The sequence below is a fragment of the Petaurus breviceps genome, unplaced genomic scaffold (assembly GCF_028583685.1).
Source record: "Petaurus breviceps papuanus isolate PSGF00001 unplaced genomic scaffold, PetGlider_PUasm1.0 90847, whole genome shotgun sequence".
Classification (NCBI taxonomy): domain Eukaryota; kingdom Metazoa; phylum Chordata; class Mammalia; order Diprotodontia; family Petauridae; genus Petaurus; species Petaurus breviceps.
The window spans coordinates 26476507-26499841 of record NW_027187360.1 but is presented as its reverse complement, the minus strand read 5'-3'; the positions used below and the strand labels follow the sequence as shown (position 1 = coordinate 26499841).

At 38.4% G+C, this 23335-nt stretch overlaps 1 protein-coding gene across 15 annotated transcripts in view; it reads left to right on the top strand.

Annotated features, from left to right (window-relative positions):
* Nucleotides 1-23335, top strand: part of EHMT1 (euchromatic histone lysine methyltransferase 1) — a 430700-nt gene that overhangs the window by 397234 nt on the left and 10131 nt on the right. For all 15 annotated transcript variants that reach the window (XM_069072710.1, XM_069072712.1, XM_069072720.1 and 12 more), the window contains one exon: nucleotides 17942-18117. In XM_069072710.1, coding sequence (XP_068928811.1) covers nucleotides 17942-18117 — 176 coding nt within the window. The remainder of the gene's footprint in view (nucleotides 1-17941; nucleotides 18118-23335) is intronic.

Sequence of the window (23335 nt, the reverse complement as noted above, 5' to 3'; positions counted from 1 at the left end):
AAGGATTGTCATGTGGAAGAGGGATTAGACTTGTTTTATTCAACACCAGACAGAAGAGTCAGGGTCGATGGGTGAAAATGGTAAAGAAGCAAATTTAGAATTTATGTAAAAAACATTTACTAATAGAGCTATCACAACATGATTTCATTCATACTGCATTTGGGAATTAGTAGGCTTCCTTTCACTGATGATTTTCAAACAGGGGCTAAATGACCATTTTACTAGATGCATTGTAGAGGAAATTCTTCCTGGGGTAAGGGTTGGACTAACTGGCTTTTTTGGGGTTCCCTTCTAGCTCTAAAATGTTATAATTTGAGGGGTGAAAATACTTAAAGCTGGAAAGAACAGAGTAGACTTAATTATATGGGTGGTTATCCAACAAAGAAGATTCTGAAGGAATGCTCAGATAGGTAGAAGGAGATCCAGGGAAAAAATTCAGAAAATGAATGTCCATGAAGGTAGGTTGGTTAACGGTGTCAAATGCTGCAAAGAAGTCAAGAAATATGAGGATTGGACAAAGCTCATCTGATTTGGCACTTAAGTGATTGGTAACTTTTGAGAGAGCATTTTCAGTTGTGTAATGAGATTTGAAGCTAGATGTCAAAGAGCTGAAAAATGAGTGAGAGAAGAGGAAATGCAGGCAACAAGATTAGAACTGAATATAAAGATTTGGTGTTTTGCATAGAGGTGGTAATTGAATTCATGAGATTTGATGAAATTAACAAGAGGAAGCATTTAGACTAGTAATAGGACCCAAAACAAATTCTTGAAGGTCACCCACACTTTGGAGACATAATAATGGTATGCCACTCAACTGTTAAAGGATACTGTGAAGTAACAGGAGACAAATAGAAAAATGAGAAGAATAGAGCCAAATAGGCCAAGGGAAGAGAAAGTATCCAAGCATAGCTTATTATCATGGGTATAGAAACCTGCAGAAATGTCAAGGAGATTGAAGACTGAGAATAAGCTATCAAATAAAAAAATCATTGGTGACCTTTATGAGAACAGTTTATTGGTATGATCAGAAGCCAGATTTCAGGTGTTCAAGGAATAAGGGGTAAGGAAGAGTAGGCAGCAATGTGTAGACCATTCTTTTAGGAATTTAGCATGAAAGCAGGAGGGATATCTACTAATGGCTTGAGGGAATATCAAAGGTAAGCGAAGTTTTCTTAGGAAAATGTTTCTAGGCAGCCAAGAAGGGACATTACAAAGAGAAAGATTGAAGATGAGAGAGTAATTGGTGGGCCAGCTCCCAAAGGAGACAAGAAAAGATGATTGGGATCAAGGGCATAATTAAAGTGGTTAGACTCATTTGATCTTCACAATAACCCCTAGGGAAGTGTAGGTGATATTATTATCCCCATTTTATAGTTGAGGGAACAGAAACATATAGAGTTTAAGTGATTTGCCCCATGGTCAGATGCCTGGTAAGTGTCTGAGGCCGGATTTAAACTCTAGTCTTCCTGACTCCAAGCCCAGGAATCTATCTGCTGTGCCACTAATCTGCCTCTAGTGTAAAAGCCTCCTCACCTTCTGAATACAGAGCAAAGAAGGGGAGGATGAGTGAAAATACTGAAAATTTTTAAGGAGTAAAGTGGAAGAAATGGGAGCTCCTATCTAATGGCCTCCATCTTTATAAAGCAAGAGGTGAGATTATCAGCTCAGAGAATAGTTTGTAGGTGGCAGCTGGTGTAGAGGTTTAAATATAATACTATGTGAAACACAAGAGGCAGAACGGCATTATAGATTGCCAGCCTTAGAGCCAAGAATACCCTGGTTCAAGTCCCACTGCTAACACAGATAGTATGTGTGGCTCTAGGCAAGTCATTTAAACTCTTAGTCTTCCATGTAGTCCTCTATGACAATACTGTAAGGTAGTGTGAATGTACCTGCTTTGGTACAAGGATTTTCCTCATCAGAGAGTTACCTTTAATAGTGCAATCACAGGTCCAGTTCCTGCCTCTGTTTCTGTTCCACCATGGAAAATATGATAAAGAGAATAGAAATTAATAAAGATTGCTTATAGCAAAGAGGTCTCAGTTGATGGTAGATAACATGAATTTGTAGTTGACCCCTTGGACATAGGTTATAGACTTGACTTTCTCTTGGTCCTCTCCTCTCTATAAACTCTTTCTCCATGATCTCATCACCTCCCATGGGTTTCATTATCATTTCTGTATAGCTGACTCAGATCTATGTATCCAGTGCCAGTTTCTCCTGAGCTTCAGTTCTGTGACACTTAATCCACGTCGGGTATTCTATCTACTCTGTCACTGGCTTCACAAAGGAATAAAATGGACCAAAACAGGGATGAAGAATTAGGAGAAGAAAGTTATATGGAAGGAGGAATTTGTAGTAAAAGTAAAGGACAAATTTAGTATGTGGTGTATCTCTTTCTACCAGAGGTGTGAAAAGAAGTGCTCGAGCCTTTAGGGATATATGTTTTGCAGCTGGGATGAGAACCATCTGTCTTCTCCTGTATCCACTCTGCCCTTTTCATCTTTATTCCCTGTAAGTTTTTGACAGCCTCAGGAAAAACTGACAAGAGGAAGTTGGATGGGTTTGCATTGCTAAAAGTAGTGTAGAATAAAGGAATGGTTATTCCTACTATAAGTTAGAGGTTGGTCCTCTGACGGTTTCCTTATGTACAAGGGCACACTAAGGATAAATTCCTAAAAGATAAATTTTTGTTGACCATTCTTAGTTTTTACATTACTTATTTTTCCCATTATACCCCTCTGCCACTCCTTCTCAGACAGCCATTAATGAAAAATTTTTAAAAGGAAGAAAACAAATATGTAAAGCTATCCAATATATCAAAAAACATCTGACTATATATAGTGTTCCACACCCATGTCCCTTATCTCTACAAAGAAACTACGAGAAGATTGTCTAATTTTATCTCTTGTGGAGGGATTAATAGCTTGATCATTATAATTTCATAGCATTTGATTTTTGTTTTATTGTTACCATTCTTAAAATTTATAACAAATTATTTTGTTGTCCTTATTTCATTTTGTGTCAATTAATAGGCCTTTTCATGTTTCTAAATATTCATCATTTTCATAATTTCTTATAGTACAATAATATTCCATTAGATCAGTTGCTACAGTTTATTTGGCTGTTCTCCAGTTGGACATCTTTTTAAAAGCCTGTGGAATTTTGGGGAATAGTTGATGGAGGAACTTGGATACTAGTATTGCCTGTAAAGCTGAAATTTTTGTGCTTGAACTAGAGCCACTGGGACTACAGAGTACCCAGGTACCTGGAATGTGCATTTTAGCAGCCTCACATTTCTAGTAGTACAAGGTACTTAGCTCCCCTAATTTGTTGATGCTGTGAACTTGAATATGTGCCCTATGGCATGTGTGCCGTACAGTTTGTCATTTACTCACATGGTATTTAAGTCAGAAAATCTTTGTGTAAAGCTAAGGGCACAGTAGCATAGTGGCAAACATTAAATACATTAAAGGAAATGTTAGTGCTTTTCTCAAGGAATAATGTTTCATTTATCTGCAAGTCCTGAATTTGACTGGCTTTTCTATCCTGAAAGATGTCTGAAAACAATTAGGAAAGTCAAGCATGTCAGAATTTCAGGTCACCAGTTTATTCACCCATGTTTACAGTAGGAGGAGCCCCATCATCAAGCAAATCAACAAGCAGTTATTCAGCACCTCACATATGCCAGGTGATGTCGTAGATAGAGCATGAGCTTGGAGTAAGGCAGACTCTGGTTCAAATCCAGCCTTAGACACTTACTAGTTTCCTGACCCTGGGCAAGGCACTTACCCCTGTTTGCCTCAGTTTCCTCATCTGTAAAATGATCTAGAGAAGGAAATGGCAAACCACTCCAGTACCTTTGCCAAGAAAACTCCAGTTGGGGGTCACAAAGAAAGAGTAGGACACAACTGAAAATGACTAAACAAGAAGTCTATAAAGTGTTGTCCTGAGCCCTCAGGATACAAAAAAAAAAAAAAGAAAGAAAGAAAAGAAAAGTGAAGCAAAAAACTACCACCAACTACAAAAAACAGTCCCTGCTCTTAAGGATCTCATAGTCTGTTGAGGGGAGACAACACGAAAATTATGTACAAATGAGATAAAGATAATCTTACAAGGAAATCTTCTTGTAGAAAGTGGCTTTTTAACTGGGACCAGAAATCAGGAAAACCAGGAGACATATGAAGACAGGAAGTATTGCAGGCATCAGGCGGGCCAGTGAAAACAAATGGAGCAGGGAGATGGAATGTCATGTTTTCAGAATAGCAGGAAGACTAGTGTCACTGTCTCACAGAGTATGTTTAGGAAAGAAAAGTGTAAGAAAACTGGAAAGGTAGGAAGAGGCCAGGTTATAGAGGACTTTAAAAGCCAGACAGAGGATTTTATATTTGATATGGAGGGAATAGAGAGCCATTGAAGTTTATTGACCTGGTAAGGGTTGGGGCTGTCAGACATGCTCAGACCTGGTGTTGTTGAGTTGTTCTCATTCTTGTCCGACTCTTCATGACCTCATTTGGCAAAGATACTAGCGATTTTGCCATTTCTTTCTCCAGCTTATTTTACAGATGAGCAAACTGAGGCAAATAGGCTTAAAAGACTTGCCCAGGGTCAAACAACTAGTAAGTGTCTGAGGCCAGATTTGAACTCAGGAAGATGAGTCTTCTGATTCCAAACCTAGTTCTCTATCTACTGCACCACTTAACTGCACTGATCTTTCCTGTACTTTAGGAAGATCACATTTGACAGTTATAGGGGAAAGACTAGAGTGGAGAGAGAAGAGACTTAAGGCAGGAAGACCAATTAGCAGGTGTTTGCATTAGTCAAGATCTGAGGTGATGATACCTGTAGCAGAGTGATTGCAGTGTCAGAGAAGAGAAGGAGCATTTATGGGAGATGTTGGGTGCACAAAGTTTCGTTGTGTGGACAAAGAAATCACTATGAAACCTTATTTCCTAAACTCTGACAGTGCTTGATCAAGAAGCTATTGCTCTATTACCCATTTTTTTTCCTTTTGCTAAATACTTTAAAAAGTGTCTGTTTAGGGGCGGCCAGGTAGCACAGCGAGTAAGATCACCGGCTCCAGTGTCAGGATGACCTGGAGATCAAATCCCGGGCTCAGACACTTAGCACCCACCCAGAAACACCTGGCCGTGTAACCTTGAGCAAGTTACTTAACCCCAATTGCTTAGGGGCGGCCAGGTGGCTCAGCGAGTAAGAGCACCGGCACCAGTGTTGGGATGATGTGAAGATCGAATCCTGGGCTCAGACACTCAGCACCACACCCAGAAATAACTGGCCGTGTGCAAGTCACTTAACCCCGATTGCTTAAAAAAAAAAAGTGTCTGTTTAGTTAGCAGTCCCCTTTTACTCTCTCTGAACCAGAAAATGGGCATTGTTTTCTCTGTCCCTAAGTCATGGCTCTGGTTTGGAGGCCTATTGTGATGACATGCTCCCTAGTGTATTAGTGCCTATGACCATCAGCAGTAGTTTGGTCTCTATGATCCAAATAGATGCTGTATATTTTTACACTTGTCATTATCACAAAGCAAAAGAATGTTAAAAAAAAAAAAAGAGGGAGGGAGATCTGAGGCTAGAATCCTGGGGGGAAAAACATAGATGTAAAGTATTTAGAGGAGAAGAATGCAGGCATGGATGCTTTCATGATTTGAAAAAGGCTCTTTGCAAGATTCTGTTGCCTGCTGGTTCATAATAGAGCTTTGGGAGTGCGTACCAAAAAGACCTTTGTATTCCACTAATGGAACTGTATGTATTTGCTTTGTGCACCACTGAAATGGGTTCTGTAACTTAAGTTGGCTATTTGTACAGTTATTCTACTTTGATCAAAACTCAGTAGCTTCTTTTATTTCTCAGGAGTCTCCCTATCATTGTGATTACACTCTTACAGTAAGGTTTTGGAGTTTTGCTTTACTAATATTAAGAAGCCCCTTTTGTGGGTCCCTGCATTGTGCTTTACACGGGTATCTTGTTCATTTGGTGTGAAGAGGTAACAGAAATCCTTGAATGTAGGGCTCTTTGACCACAAAATATTTGTAGAGACCAATCCTTGTACATTCGCCTTTAATACCATCTCCTCAGTCTTCTTTAGCAGATTGGAACTTCAATCATCTTCTCTCTCTCTCTCTCTCTCTCTCTTTCTCCCTCTCTCTCTGAAAACTTCAGCTTCTCTTTATGTATTTATCTGCTTTGTATTTATCTATGTATTCTTTACCTGCTACCTTCAAACATGCTATAGGTTTTCTGTAGTCCTATCCTTGGGGGGGGGGGGAAAGCTCACCAGACTATATCATCTCCTCAGATTGTCCTTTATCTATTCTCCTTTTCTTAGCCAAAAGTCCTTGAAAAAGCTATTTGATTGCAGTCTACATTTTCCTCCTCTCTTTCATTCTTCACATTACTTACGGTCTAGTTTCCAATCTTTTAATCATACTGAAAATATTCTCCCCAAAGTTACCGGTGATCTCTTAATTGCTAAATCTGATCGTCTTTTTTATCATACCTCATCCTTCTTAATTTGTCTGCTGCATTTGACTCTTAACTCCTTCAAAGTCTTTTTCATTGGTTCATCATCAAGATCGTTTTGGGTCTTCTCCAAAGCTCTGTCATAGATCCCCTACCCTTTTCTCTACACTCTTGGTGACCTCATTAATGCCTACGAGTTTAATTATCATCTCTGTGTAGATAACTCACAGATGTATATATCTAGTCCTACTTTCACCTCTGAGCTTTAGTCCTATATCAGCAGTTTTCTGTTGATCATTTCTAAATGGATGTCTGAACAGCATTTCAAATTTGTTATGTCCAAAATAGAAATCATTTTCTTTACCCTTCGACCCACTACTCTTCCAAATGTCACTACCATTCTTCCAGTCTGTCAAATTCATAACCTTGACAGTATCCTTGCCCTCTCACTCCTTCTCACCCCACATAACCTATCAGTTGCCAAATGTTGCCATTCTTATCTCCATAACATCACTCATGTCTAATTGTTCCCTTTACTTATGTGGTCACTGCTATAGTTCACTGTTATTATTTCTTGCCTAAATCATTGCAACAGCCTCTGAATTTGTCTCCTTCCTTCAATCCATTCTCTACATTAATGCCAAAGTGATTGTCTGCCCATGTCACCCCCCACTCATTAATTTTGATGATCTGTTTGCCCTAGAATCAAATAAAAACTCTTTATAGCTTACAAAACCTTTCACAATCTTTCCCCCAAATATATTTCCAGACCCATTATACATTACTCACCCTTCACCTCCTCTGCAGTCCATTCAAAGGGTTCTTCTCTCTATTCATCACAGGTGACGCATGCCTAGAATGCACAGCCCTCTTCATCTCATAGAATTTCTTTCTTCCTTTAAGACTCAGTTCAACCTGATCCCACCAACTGATAATGCCCTCCCTCACATAACTTACCTTTTATCAAACTGTTTCACATCTCTTTGTATCTGTATATATGTGTGTATATGTATAGGCGTTTATACATAAATACATATATTTTTATATACATAGGTAGGTAGGTAAGTAGGTAGGTAGATAGATAGATAGATAGATAGTATCATTGTTAGCTTCCCAGTTGTTATAAGGATTATTTTGTGCATTATATTTGTATATAAATTCAGGATTGAATCCTTAGCATAGTGATTATAACATGGTCAACACTGAATGAATGCTTGTTTAATGTTTTGTTGGTCATTTGATACCTATGTATTGCCTTGTACATTAAAAAACCCAGTGATACCCCATCCCCCTGTTATATTCCGTCATCTTTCTTCCAAGGGGGAGAAGTCTTTCTGCTTATGAAGTGGATCCTATTCTTTTTTTTTTTTTTTTTTTTGCTGCTTTTTATAGGGCAGTTGGGGTTAAGTGACTTGCTCAAAGTCACACAGCTAGTAAATGTTAAGTGTCTGAGGCCAGGTTTTGAACTCAGGTCTTCCAGACTTCAGGGCTGGTGTTCTACTCACTGCACAACCTAAACCCCTCCCTCCCCCCCATCCTATTCTTTTCTTTTTCTTTTCCTCAATCCAATTTCTACCCTCAAGCCTTTTCAGCCTCTGTCCTGCCTCTGTCCATTTCTTTTTGACTTTATCTATGTTCCAGTCTCCTCACCTCTCTCTCTCTCTCTCTCTCTCTCTCTCTCTCTCTCTCTCTCCCTCCCTCCCTCCCTCCCTCTCTCTCTCTCTCCTCTCTCTCTCATTTTTCTCACCTATTTCCCAGACTGTTGAAGCAGCTTCTTCCTTGCTTAAAGTCTCTCCCCACTCTACTCCTCCATTGAGCTACCAAAGTGATGTTCCTTTAAGCACAGATCTAATCTTGTCATTTTGCTCACTAAAATTCTAGTGGCTCCCTAGTGCATGTATGACGAAATATAAATTTCTCTGTATTGCTGTTAAAGCCCTTCACAGCCTGCCCCTAACTTTTCTTTCCACCCTCTTTATACATTACTCCTCTACCCACATTCTGTTGTCCATCAAACTGCCTTTCCCTGTGGTCCTCACACATGACACTATCTCCTGTATCCATGACTTTGCATAAAGTACCCCATACCTGGGCTATAGACTTCCTTACTTCCCTCAAGGTACACCTTCTACCTGAACAACTATCTACTTAATGACTTTGAATTTAATTATCTTGTATTTTTATGTTTATTCTGGTTTCTTCTGCATTTATTTACATAAATGCATGTCTCCATGGATAAAATTTAAACTCCTCAAGAGTATGGGCTGTTTTACATTTGCCTTGGTAGTGCCAAAAGTAGTAATTTCTTTTCATCCGTTGCCTTCTTGGTGTCTCATATTCGGTATCATTTCCAGCTCCCTCTCAAAATACTCATCTTTGGTTATGTGACTCAGTGCTCCTCTGCTTTTCCTATATTCATTCCATATACATCGATAAAAATATTTCATACTTGCACAGCATGTTATACTTTTCAAAAGCTCTTTGTTATACATAATATAATTTCATACAATCAACACTCAGTAAAGTATACAAAGCAGATTTTTTAATTCTTAAATTTGACTCATTTAAATTAACTTTAATGCATAAAATGCCATAACTTTTCATTCAGTCGAGGTAGGATTGTTAGTATTTTTGTTTATTTGTTCTCATTCCATTTTCCTTTTATATGGTCATAATTAGTATGTCCTGTTTTTCTAGCTTCTGCTTTTTCTTTACTTTGCATTATTTCATAAAGGACTGTCTAATTTATATTTCTCATACTTATTGACCTTAGTTACATTATAGTAGCTCTATTATATTGTTGTTGTATCCAATTCTTGATGACCCTGTGGCCCATAGTGTGTCAGTATTGTCCATGGAATTTTTTTGACAAAGATACTGGTATAGTTTTCCTTTTCTTTAAGGCAAACAAGGATAAGTGACTTGCCAAGGGTCACACAGCTTCTGAGTGTCTGAGGCTGGATTTGAACTCAAGTCTTCCTGACTTCAGGCCAAGGGCCCTATCTATTGCATTACCTATCTATGTCTTCTGTTATATTAGTATACCACAATTTATTTAATCACTATCCTAATGTTGGACATTTAGGTTGTTTAATTTAAAAAAAATATTTTTTGCAATTTGAAATAATAATACCCTGAAATTCTTCATGTAGATAGCTCTTTTTAAAAAAGCTAGCATTTTCAGGGTATGTTCCTAATAATGTAGTTATTGAACCAAAGGTTATGGTCATTTTTGTACCTTTTTCTGTGTTTGGTAGGAATCTGGGGAGGTTGCCTCATCTTGGCACAGAGTTGACTCTGGTTTCTCAAAGACTATGCCAATGGAGAGCGCAAGCTCTGGCAGGTGTTCCTCTGCTGAAAAGACTTCAAGTAAAGGATCAGACTGAGGCTTTTTTTCAGAGGATCAGCCTAGCTAATCACAGAGAGGCACATCACTAGTATTCTGGTCCCCTAGTGAAAAAACTACAATTGGTCATGGCAACCCATGCAGAAGAAAATAATTCCTCACACTTGTATTACTCATCAGTGATAGTGGCAGAAAAGTGAGAAAAATCATATATATGATCATAATTTAGAGCTGGACAGGACCTTGGGAGCCATCAGGTTTAACCCCTACACTCTATAGATGAGGAATCTGAGATTTAGGGAAGTAGCTCAACAGCTAGTAAGCATCTGAGTCATGATTTGAACTTATGTGTTCCTGACTAAGCTCAGCATTCTGTCTGCATGAATCACCAATAGGAGGTATAGGGTTCTGTGAATTACACAGTTTTTTGACCATAAACAGACTTTAATTTTACTGTTGGTATTCCTAATTTGAGATTTTTGTCTAATGACCAACAAGTGGTAGAACTAAATATCAATCTTGAAATTATTCTTATAAATAAAACCAGAAGAAAGCAAGGAATTGGAGCTAAATGAAGGGATAGCTCACAGGTAATCTTTGGAGAATTAAAGAAAGGAGTTGGCAGAATTGGTTTTATTATAGGCCCCAAACTTATGGAAATATAATTTTATGGGTCATTTGCTCATCATGCATTTTAATACTAATTAGAATTTTTGCAAAAACACTGCCATGAAAATTATTGCAGTTTACTAATATCAGTTACTGAAGATGAAGTGGTGCAAAATTCTATGATTAGCTTGATGAAACCTTTCAGATCAGTTTCTCATATACTCTCATGATTTGGCGACTTCAGTACAAAGATAGGAAAAATAAATGGCAAAACATGGCTCAGAAGAAAGGAATAAGAGAGGCTAAAGACTTATTAATTATACAGAAATCCCATAACTTTATATCACTTCAAAAAAGAATTGGTAGGTGCTAGACATGGTCAATACCAACCAACATTATGAAGAATAAAACTGACTAAATTTTAACAGAAGGGAAAGGACTTGCTATGATTAGAAGAGTGATCCCACTCAGCTGTTTGTGCACGGTAAGACCATCAGCTTTTCAGAGCTATGATAAAATATAAGTAATGAACAAGAAAGAATAATAATGAGAAAAACATGTCACATAATTAAAAATTAACCCTGAATTATTTAAACAGCCTATTGAAAAGCAAAAGTGAAAAGTGAGTAACAGAAGTAACATTGACTTTTTTTTTAACAACTTTTTTTTAACATCCCTTTTTCTCCTCTAACACTGCCACCTTCCCTGGGGCAGGCCCTCATCATTTTATGCTTGGATTGTTACAATAGCTTACTTGTTGGTCTCCCTGCCTAAAGTCTCATCCCACTTTAGTCCATCCTCCACTCAGCTATCGAATTGATCTCCTTTAAGTGCAGGTTTGACTTATCACTGTCCTATTCAGTCAACTCCAGTGGCTCCCTGTCACCTCTAGGATTAAATATAAAATCCTCTCAGGCTTTTGAAGCCCTTCATAATCTGTCCCCTTCCTACCTTTCTGGTCTTCTTATACCTTACTCCCTCCACATACTCTGATCCAGCAACACTGGCCTCCTTGCAGTTCCTTGCACACAACACTCCATCTCACATCTCCAGCCATTTTCAGACTGTGAATGTTCTCAGTTATCTCCACCTCCTGACTTTAAGTCCCAACTAAAGTCATACTTTCTGCAAGAAGCCTTTCCCAGTCCTCCCAAATCTTAATACCTTTCTTCTGAAATTATCTCCAATCTATCCTTCACATAACTTATTTATACTTAGTTGTTTGCATGTTGCCTCCCACATTAGACAGTGAGCTCCGTGCGAACAGGGACTGGTTTTTTTTTTTTAAACTTTTTTTGTATCCCTGACACATAGTATGTGCTAAGTAAATGCTTGTTGACTGACTGACATGAGGTCAGATGAAGATACAGTACAGTGGGACTATCACCCCCTTATTCCTGGAAATTATGCCCCTTCTAATGCAGCCCAGGGTTGCATTAGCTTATTTGGCTACCACATCATACTGTCAAAAAATGAAATTAAATTAATCTAGCATGACTGTTCTTGATGAATCTCCTCTGGCACTTTGTAATCACTGCTTCCCTTCCTAGTCTCATGAACGATCCATTCTAGAATTTCCCAGGAGTTTTAGTCAAGCTCGTTGACCAGTTGTATGCAGACTCTGTTCTCTTCAAAATTAGGATATTTGCCAGTCTTGGGCTGCCTCTTCTGTTTCTCTGATTGCTGAGATATTGTTGGCAGTGGCCCAGCAATCACTTCTGCCAGTTCTTTCAGGACCAGAAGATGTTGTACCTCTGGTTCACATAACTTGAATTCATAAGGCAGCTAAGTGTTATCTTAGTTTCCCCTTTCTTATCTTGAATATCTGTCATTTTTATTCTGTTATTAACAATGTAAAGGTCATTCTTCTTTGGGAAGAAAACAAGTGGAGTAAAAGTTGAGCATCTCTACCTCCTCTCAGTTATTAGTGATCATCTTCCCCTCATCCCAAGCAAATCCCATTTTCTCTGATTCTACTTTTTCTCCTATTATAGTTCAGAACAATAATAACAAAACCTTTTCATTGTCTTACCTTCCCTCATCAGTCTCAGCCTATTCTGAGCTTTAGCATTTTGGATATTGTTTTTATAAGCCTCTATAACACTTATATTCATCTTATGTTTCCTGGCTTCACTTCCATCATTTATATATTTCCTTTTAAAATCTAGGTTTGTCTACGAGTTCCCTGTCTATCCATTTCAGTCTTTTCAGACAATCCATTTTTTCTCTTCATTAGAATTGTTTCCATTAGTGTCTTCAGAATTCCATTCTTGAGTATTTCCCATTCCTCCTACACTGACTTCCCTTGAAGCATTTTAATTCATAGACTCCCACCTGTCTTTCTTCTGGTTCCCTTGAAATCTACTTTCCTCAAATCTGGGGGCACATATCATGTTATATCCAGTATTATTTCTCCTTTTATAGCATAAAGTTTAGGATAGTGTGATCATTTCCTTTAAAGTCCCCATTGTTTGTAGTCCAACTATTGATTCTTTCCTTTTGGTAAGAATCAGATCAGAATAGAATTTCTCCTTGTTGTTTCCCTCATCTTTTGAAAGTTTAAATTATCAGTAAGGCAAATCAAGTTAGTAGCTGTTTTACTTTTGGCAGCAAACTCCAGAAGATGACTGGGTAATTAAAGTTCCCCATTACTACTGTTTCATACCCCTGGGTCTGGCTTATGATCTGTTTCCCAGATTCTCCATATATTTTTTTTCAGTAATGATGAAATTACTACAACTTCTCTTTCCTTTGACATGTTTTCCATCATGCTCTTTCCCTCTGTTTTCCTGGGTTTCCTCACAGGAGCATACTTTGTTAATATACAGTTTTATTCCACCCTTTCCCCCTTTTACATGCCCTAGGCTTCTTTGAATAAAATATAACCATCCTGAGCATGGGTTTTATCCCACTGACTCTTAATGATACCATATTGCCCCCTTGCATTAGGATTGTTAGTTTTTCTTGTTTGTTTTATTTTAGTGATCTTGAAGCTATGAATTTTACTGTTGGTCTTTTGGGAGGACTACTGTAAATTTCTGGGTGCTTTCTGTAAGCAGGATAAGGAGGGTGAGTTCTTGAAGGACCTCAGTGAATCAAGTACTACTGTTCTGCTACATCCTGCTTTTCTGGATGTCAAAATCAGCTGTTCTTGCTTTTGGCCTTTGGCTTCAATTTGAAGTCAGTGGAAAGGAAAGTGGGATTTATCCTGAGGAATGCATTTCCTCAATTTTTCTACATGAGCATTGTGTATGCTATTTGGAGCGAGTACTTTTACAGTGACAGTTGAATTCTTCAGGTACCATGGAGCCATGAGAACATCTGTGTCTGCTTTGGATAATTTTGATTTTGTGATCTTTGCTGTGAAGGGTAACCACAGGAGTATTTGCATTTATAAGTAAAAGGATGACTATATAAAAAGTTCAGACAAGTTATAAAGAAATATAATGGTAACCACATATTAAGATAAAATGAGTAAAATCCTTCCTGCCTTTAACTTGTCATTTCTGTATTTTGGACAAGTCCTAATAAGATCCAACCTATACCCGAAAGATCCCTTAGTGGGATACCAGACTGAGGGTGTGATCAGTGCCAAATTCTCACTCATTGGGATCATTGGTGTTGCTGGTATCGCAGTCTACATTGCCATTATTAATGGCTTAGCACAGTGTCTGACACATAGTTGTATCTAATAAATGCTTCTTCTCTCCTCTTCTTTTTTCTCTCCTTTACTCGCCCCCCTTGCCTGGTGAATTAGTAAATGTCTGCCTTTTAGGCTTGGGGCCAATAGATTTTTTGCATAATATGTTCTTTTTTTGTGTGATCCACAATTGAGGAGATATGATACAAAATTCTTCTTGAATGATATTTAAAACCAGAGACTTTCATACTAAATGTCACAAGAGATGTCTTCTTAACTAGTGGTCATAATCAAAAAGACATTAAAGTTTAAAAAAGGATAAAATATCCCCACAAGTAACATTTTGTTTTATAATTCTTTAATGTATATATTACACAATGCCCTCTTTTCCTCTCCCCCTTGATTGGGGACCTTGCCTCTTATTTTACTGAGAAAGTAGAGGCCATTCTCTTTAAGCTTTTTTACCCCTTCACTTCATCCAGAACCCCTTGACAGGATCCCCCACTTTCTTCTCCTTTAATCTAGACTCTGATAGCGAGTGACCTTTCTCCTTGCTAACAGTAAGCCATTTATATTGTGCTCTTGATATCATCCCCTTTCATCTTCTTCCTTAGCAGGCTTCCCTGTCAGTCATCTCCACCTGCCTTCAGTCTCTCCTAATCTACTGGTTCCTTCCCTGCTGATTACAAACTATACCTAAATCATCATTTTCATCCTTAAAAGAACTTCATTAGACCCTGCCATTTCTTATAGCTATCCTGTATCTGTCCTCTCATTCTCAGTTACAATATTGAAAAATGTGCTTCTTTTTCCTTTCACATTCACTTTTCAACCCTTTGAAATTTGGATTCTAACTTAATATCTCAACTGAAATTGCTTTCTTCAAAGTTATCCCTTATCCCTTGATTGCCACATCTGGTACCCTATTCTTATTCCTCATTCTTCTTGAACTCTACATCATTTGACACTTTTGACAACTTTTTCCATCTATATACTCTCTCTTCTGTGGTTTTATATAATCTCTTACCTCTTCTACCTGGATAATCCCTCTTTCTTAGTTTCCTTTTTTGGATCATCATCAATGCCATGTCTAATAATTTATTGGTGCCCTCTCTTCCAAAATTCTTTTGTATTTTGTGTATATTCTTTACATTCTTGTGTGTATATATGTTGTCTCCCCTTTAGAATGTAATTATTATTGTAATATAAATTACATTAATTAAATTAATGTAAAATTATTGTGAGCAGGAATAATTTGTATTATTGTATTTAGTACAGTGCCAGATACGTAATCAGTAAACATTTATTAATCTCCTACTATGTGCCAGGTACTATGCTAAATGCTAGGGATTCAAAAAAAGGCAAAAGACAATCCATGCCTTCAAGGAACTAACAGTCCTTGAATTGGACTGTTAATTGGAGAGATAACTACAAATAAATATATACAGACAAACTATATAAAGGATAGTACAGGAAATAATTAACAAGGGGAAGCCACTAGAATTAAAGAAGGATTAGGAAAGGCTTCCTGTAAAAAATGAGATTTTAGTTGGGACTTAACAGAAGAGAGAGTGGTGTTGAAGAGAGAACCTTACAAACATGGGGGAACAGCCAGAGAAAATTCCCAGAGCCAAAAGATGGAGTCTCTTGTTACAAGTACAGCAAGGAGGCCAGTGTCCCTGGGTCAAAGATTATGTAGTAGGGAGTAAGGTATAAGAAGCCTGGCATGGTAGAAGGGGTCTGGGTTATAAAGGTCTTTGAATACCAAACAGTATTTTGTGTTTAATTCTGGAAATGGTAGGGAGCCACTGGGGTTCATTGAGTAGGGGAGTGATATGGTCAGACCTGAACTAAAGAGAGAGAAGATGGATTGGAGTAGGGTAAAGACTTGAGTCAGGCAGACTCAGCAGCAGGCTGTTGCAGTAATCCATAACCTAAAAATGTTAGGTTATGAGAACCTGTACCAGAATGCTGCCAGTGTCAGAAGAGAGATGGGATATATTCAAGAAATGTTGCAAAGAAAAAATCAACAGGCTTTGATGACATACTAGATATGGGGAGTGGAAAATTAAGTAAAGAATCCAAGATGACTGCCTAGTTTGTTAGCCTGAGGGACTGGGAAGATGGGGTTGTCCTTTACACTAATAGGGAAGGTAGTGTGGAAAGGTTGAGACGAAAAGATGATAAGTTCTGTTTTAGAAGTGTTGAGTTTAAGATGTATACTGTGCATTCAATTTAAGATAGCTGAAAGGCTATAGATAGAAGATTGCAGATTAGTGGGGAGGTTGGGGCAATATAAGTGGATTTGAATATTGTCAGCCTAGAGGTGGGAATTAAATCCATGGAAGCTGATGAGATCAAGTAAACTAGTGATTGAGGGATCCTTATGGTTAGAGGGCATGATCCACAATAGGATTCAGAAAAGGAGACAGAAGATCAGATAGATTGGAGGAAAACTAGGAGGGAGTGGTGTCCTGAAAACCTAGAGAGAAGAGAGTATCAAGGAGGGGAGAGTGATCAACAGTGTCAAAGACCACAGAGAGGGAGAATGGCACTGAGAAAAAACAAAACAAAACAACAAAACATTGGAATTGAGAACTAAGAGGCCATTTGTAACTTTGGACAGAACAGTTTCAGTTGAATAATGAGATTGGAAGCTAGATAGATTATAAGAAGTGAAAAAGAGAGTGAGAGAAGAGAAAATGGAGGCTCCTATTGTAGACTGTCTTTTTGAGGAGTGTAGCCACAAAGGACAGAAGAGAAATGAAGTTAGCAGGGATGGAAGGTTCAAGTGAGGGTTTTCTGAAGATGAGGAGACATGGCCATATTTGTAGACAGTAGAGAAGGAGCCAATAGAGAGGAAGAGATTGAAAATAAATGGAAGAGTGGAGATGACATAGCAGTCTGTTGGTGGTGATGGAATGGAATGGGATCCCTTGAATAAATAGAGGAGTTAGCCTTAATACAGAGTTAGGTCACTTCATCATTTGAGGCAGAGGCGAAGAAGAGAGTGACAAGAAGTAACCTGAGTGATAGGAGATAAGGAAGAGGTAGAAAGAGGGAGCTTATTAATAAGAGGTGCTTAATAAATAATTGTTGATGGATAGTTATTCCTTATATACTGACATATGTGTTGTGTGTGTGTGTAGATATATACTGTCTCCCCGTTGATGTGAGTTCCTTGAGAAATGAGGACTCTTTCATTTTTGTCTTTTGTATGCCCCAGACTTCTATCCAGTGCCCAGCACATAAGAGAAGCTTAATAAGTACTTGTTGGGGGGAAAACAAGAAAAAAATTATTGTTGATTGATAATGTGGTACATTAAATGTATCTATGTGTTTTGTCTGTCACACCCACGGTAAATTATAAAATCCTTGTGATCATGATTTGTATCTTATCCAAACCTTTTATCTCAGACCTTAATATAGTATTCATATAAAGTAAGCATAATAGTCTAGTACATGGATAAATGAATGGTAAATTGATGCATATGAAATTCTTGTTTACTTCTATCTATATTCAGTCCCCATTTTTATCATTCCCCATTGCAATTCCCATTTAAAATTTCTCCAGTGCAGTGAAAATTTTTAAACAGTTTTTTGGCCATCTCTGCAAATCTAGAATATTCCTGAGTAGATGCTAATATGATAATATCGAAACCTTTCAGATTCTTGAAAGGGTGTTGTCTTGGTGTTCCTTGTTTGAAAAAAAGGTGACTTGTTAGTCATGCTTCTTCTGCTGTATTCTTCCTTCCCCCTCATTGATTTTCTGTATTCATTGAAAAGTGACTTGTTTCAGTTGCTTTAAGCCAAACCAAATAATCTTCAAAATGCAATGTGATGCTTTTCTTTTCTCCCCACCCCAGGATGGCGAAGTTTACTGCATAGATGCCCGTTTCTATGGCAACATCAGTCGTTTTATAAACCACCTCTGTGAGCCCAACCTCATTCCCGTGCGTGTCTTCATGTCACATCAGGACTTGCGCTTCCCTCGGATTGCCTTCTTCAGTACTCGGCAGATAGAAGCAGGAGAAGAGCTAGGGTACGTACTCTTGCATTATCTTATACTTGCATGTCCTCTCCTTAAATTTTATATATTTGTATACACATACATATTCAGGTAATGCTGGGGTATGTTTTTCACATTCATTCATATGAAATACTGTTTGTAAAGTGCTTAGAAGAGTACCTGGCACAGAATGGATTTTTAATAAATGCTTCCCTTCACATATGTGCACATATATGGCTGTTTTATGTTGGTAGATGTTTGCTTTATGCCAGAAATACTTTCTTCCGTTTTATGCCTTTAGGGATTAGCACACTAGTAATGGGGAAAAGTTTGGCCCTCAATTTAATGTCACCCAGCCCATGTGGCAGGAGCTGGTCCAATTTTCCCTCTAGTAGTGTAAATACAATATAGGTTTAAGAATAAGAATGTTCTAACAGTCCAAAAAATGAGACCATTTTTGTGGGAAATAAATCCTTACCTATGTACAGTGGGGATTCCAACTCTTAAAACTGTGACTAGCTGTGACATTCCTTACTTTCTTTCTTTTTATTTTTTTATTGTTTATTTTTTCTTTTTGGAGGGCAATTGGGGTTAAGTAAGACATTCCTTATTTTCTAGAGCTGAGTATTAAGGATAAAAGGAATTCAAGAAGTCTTGTACTACTATTGCAGTAGAAATCTGCAGTAAAGATAAACTGGGGCAGCAAAGTTCCAAGCGTGATTAATTTATTACCAAAGCTAGCAGTTACCAAATAAAGGGGAACCAAGGCTCCTCAGAAACCAAGGATGCCATCTGGGGGTCTACAAAGCATTCTTATAGTTGATAATAAGGAACATAGTAAGTTTACATAATGTTGAGTAAATCTTAGGTTATTTTCAAAAAAGGGAGAGAATTCCTGGGCAGTAATTAAACTTTCTTGCTAATTGGCTGAGATATAGGTATTGATTAATGGAATATTTTACATTAGCAGGTTATGACAGCATCTGAAAGAAATAGGGAGCTTCCAAAAGGGCACTTGTTTCTGACAAACAAAAATAGGGAAATTCCAAATTGGGAGCTATCTCTCACAATGGGAAACTACTTCTCACACCCATTGTCCTATTTCCCAATTGCCTTCAGCAAATAATTTCTCTTAAGTCATATGATTTTATAGCACATGAAGACCTAGCTCACAATGCAAGGATAATCATAATATAAATGGAGTTAATTAAGTTTAGATTGCACTATTTCCCCCTTTGATTCTTGGGAGGCATGCCTGATTCTGGTGTGGTTACATCCATGTATATGTGTGTTTCTGTTTAGCATCTAGGATCACTGTAATATTCTCAGGGACTAAGTTTAAGCAAACTTGAGCACAACAGTTAATACAACAGTGCATACAAGATGTAAAGACAGTTATGAGAACAAGGATAATAAGAGCCCATTTAAGTATGGTTGACAATATGCCTCCACCAGAAAACCTGGAGGTTACTCAAGAAAACCAGGAAGAATGATCCCATCTGAATTACTATTCTCTGCAGTTTGCCGAGTTTCATTCATAAGCTGTTCATGGACTTTGGTGATAATCTCTCCTACTTATTGATATAGGAACAAGGAGAGTTATTAATAATAGCCCAGGCTCCTCTCTGGGGTGAGAATATCTAACACCAAATCGTTCTGCAGAAACCATCTCTGCTAAAAGATGAACTCCCACCTGGCGGAAGAGATCTCCCCTAGGTGTTTTCAGCAATGACTGGAACAAGTTGTTCCTTGGGCCAATTTTTTGTTTTTGGTAGAAACTTTCCTGACCGATTTCATGACATAGCCCATCCCCAGATTTGGGGATGCAAACCAGAGAAATTTCAGTCCATGAGTAGATTCCTTTATAGGGTTTGGAGGCTTATATTCTCTCTTCTTCTCATTCTACCATGCCCTCAAATTTCTAGTAGTCCTTCCTGTTAGGCCCATAGAGTGATTATAAACTGATACTGCTGGGGCCAGATAGGCTAAACCCCATGTCCCCACCACCCCAGAGAAAGAGAAGAAAAGGCTGCTCCAGCAAAAATAAAAAATTGACCTGGAATTACTAATTTCCATGCTAACTCTGGACTTGAAATGTCATTCTTTTTTTTTTCTTTTTTTTTTTTTTAATTTTAAAGCAATTGGGGTTAAGTAACTTGCTCAAGGTTACACAGCCAGTTATTTTTGGTGTGGGTGCCAAGTATTTGAGGCCAGAACTGATCCCGGGTCTCCTGACGCCGGGGCCAGCGCTCTTACTCACTGCGCCACCTGGCCACCCCATTGAAATGTCATTCTTATAAGAGTTGCAAAAGAAAGGCTCTTAGATTGAATATTGTCTTTAAAGTGGGTTTTAGCACAGATGAATGATTCTTGTTCATTAATATCAGGGAGCATGAAAATCTTACTATGTTTCTTTGTTTCTTTTTTTTCCTACAAAGATAATAGTATTTCTTCCTTTGCTTTTATTGACAAAGAGAAACTCATCTGGCAGGGCTGTGCAAGTAGGAATGAGGGTGTCTCATCCTTAATAATCATTATGGACTGGCCTTCAAAAGTTACCTTAAAAGTTTCTGAAATGTGAGGAAATTTAGAGGCTTAATTGTCATTGATAGTGGTCTTTGAACTTGGAATGGGCCTTCCCAAGCTGATTGGATTCCATTGGGCCGCAGGAAGTGCTTGATATAGACTTCGTCTCCACAGTGGAAGTCCTATAATGACAAATTCAAAGGTCCAGGCTACTGTATGTCTGCTCCCGTGTCATCTAATGGAGTTCTTTCAGTCTGCTCTATAGTTCCTATATATTAGAAGCAATGGAAGTAATGATGTATGTACAGTGGAGAAAGGTTGTATTTTTATTGGAAAGGCTCCAAATAACATTTTGTGGGGAGAGGTATGTAATTCCACCTTTGGTCTGCTTTACAGATGAAATAAAGCAAGTGGGAGTACATCAGGCATTTTAAGATGGGTTTCAGAATACAGTTTGCCAGTCACAGTCTTAAGTTCTTTGTTCATGCATTCCTCTTGGCCTGAACTCTGTGAGTAGTAATAGGGAGTATGAAATTTAGGGGTTGTCCCAAGAGCATAATATGTTTGGGAAAGAATAAAGTCAGTAAAATGAGGCTCCTCTGTCTGAATGTACACATGCTTGTGGACCATACCAGGACACAGTCTCTTTGGGAAGCATTTTAGCCACAAAATTATCTGTAAATTTAGAACCAGGGAATGCTTCTGCCTCCTGAGTGAGCTGATCTACAATAAAAAGGCAAACTTTATAATCTGACTTGGGCATACATATAAAATCAACCTGCAGATGTCAAAAGGGAGTATAAGCTGAAAGGTGACCACCAAAGATAACTTTACAAAAACATGTTGTTTATGTGTCTGTTAAGTTTAGGGACAGGGAGCAGTAATACGAACTGCCAACTACAGTAATACCTGGGACTGCCCATACCTGCTGTATTGTATCAACAATTCCCTGAGTTCAAAAATGGCTTCCCTTATGAACAGAAAGACATACCTGGTGATAGAAGCCTCAGGGAAGGAATGGTCATTTAGATCCTATCTATCTGTTTAGCCTTAAACCATTGTTTCCATTTCCCAACTTGGAAGCCATTATATAGACAAGATTTAAATTGTATTCCCAAGAAAGGGAGATAGGAAAAACATTTTGAAGTCCTTTTTGAGTTGTGAGGCCATGGGGCCACTTTGCAGCCCCATCTGCACAACTGTTCCATCATGAGACAGGATCAGTTCCATTGGTGTGAGCAGGGCAATGAACAATGACTAAAGCAGTTGGTAGTTTGGTAGCAGATAAAAGTTACTTAATGAAGTCTGCATTAGTGATGACTTTGTATTCAGATGTCAGAAAGCCTCTTTGTAGCCATAGCATCTCAATGGTGTTATGAATGCTGAATGCATACATGAATTGGTGTAGATGGTTGTGTTATCATCAGCAAAATGTCAGGCTTTTAGAGTGCAGTCAGCTCAGTTGCTTGGGCTCTGAAATGAAATATCAAAGGGGCTGCCCAGAAAGTGTCATGGTTGGAGACCATAGCAGCCCTTGAGTACCGGGTGACATCCCTCAAATAAGGACCCATCAGTATACAAAACATAATCAGGATTCTGCAAAGGGATGTCAAAAAGATCATTGTGGAGTTTTTCAGCCACATCCACTAGAGAGGAACAGTCATATAGGCTCCCCAGAGATTGGTAGATGGGGAAGCAATGTAGCAGGATGGCACATCACTTGAGAATAATATTCTCTTTCCCTAGCAAAGTCACTTCATACCTAGCAAGTCTCTAATCAGAAAAAAGACTGTGATGAGATAAAAGGACTTCAACCTCAGGGGGACATAGTAACATTAGAAAGGTCTTTTCTACTAAAAGGGAGGTGGTGGCCACAGCTTATAGGCAGAGTGGTGCTCCAGCAGTCACAGCCTCAAGGTGTACAAAGTAATGTGCTGCTGGGTAAGGACACCAAAGGCCACCCCCTTATGCAAATGAACAAAAAAAGAAAAGGGATTACTGTAATCTAGAAGTTGTGAGACTGGAACTGATACAGGGTTGAGTTCAGCCAGGGCAGTAAGATGTTGAGGCTCAAGTTGTAGAGGTTCTGTAACAGAGTCTTTAGTCAAAGAAGTTTTCATAATCTTACCAAAGATGGAATCCATTGTTGATAGTATCCAGCCACACCTAAAATGGTATGCAGCTGTTCCTTGTTCTGATTGCTAGTTGATAATTGCTAGAGAGTCTGTAAGCACTTTTGGGAAACAGAATGGCTGCTGGCAGATAAAAGGAAATGAAGATACTTCACCTGAGGAAGGCACCATTGATCTTTTGATTTGGAGACTTTATGGTCTGTCATATGAAGTTGGAGAAGAAGATGACAGCTGTCTTCTGGCAGGTCTCTATATTGGGTGCTGCTAGTAAGAGATCATCAATATACTATAACAGAGCAGAACCCTTGAAGGAACAGAGGCTAAGTCCTGCTGCAAGATTTCAGAGAACCTGGTGAGGTTTGATTGCAGATTGAGTACATTGTGTCTTCCAGGTAAAGGCAAACAGGTATTGTGAATCCTGGTGAATGGGAATGCTGAAAAAAGTTGAACCAAAGTCTGTCACAGTAAAACAGGTAGCGACACAAGGAATTGAAAAGACAATAGTGCCTTCATTGGGATTCACTGACTTGTCAAGGTATAACAGAAGCACTAACAGTGTGTAAATCTTGCACAAATAGATAAACAGGTTTTCC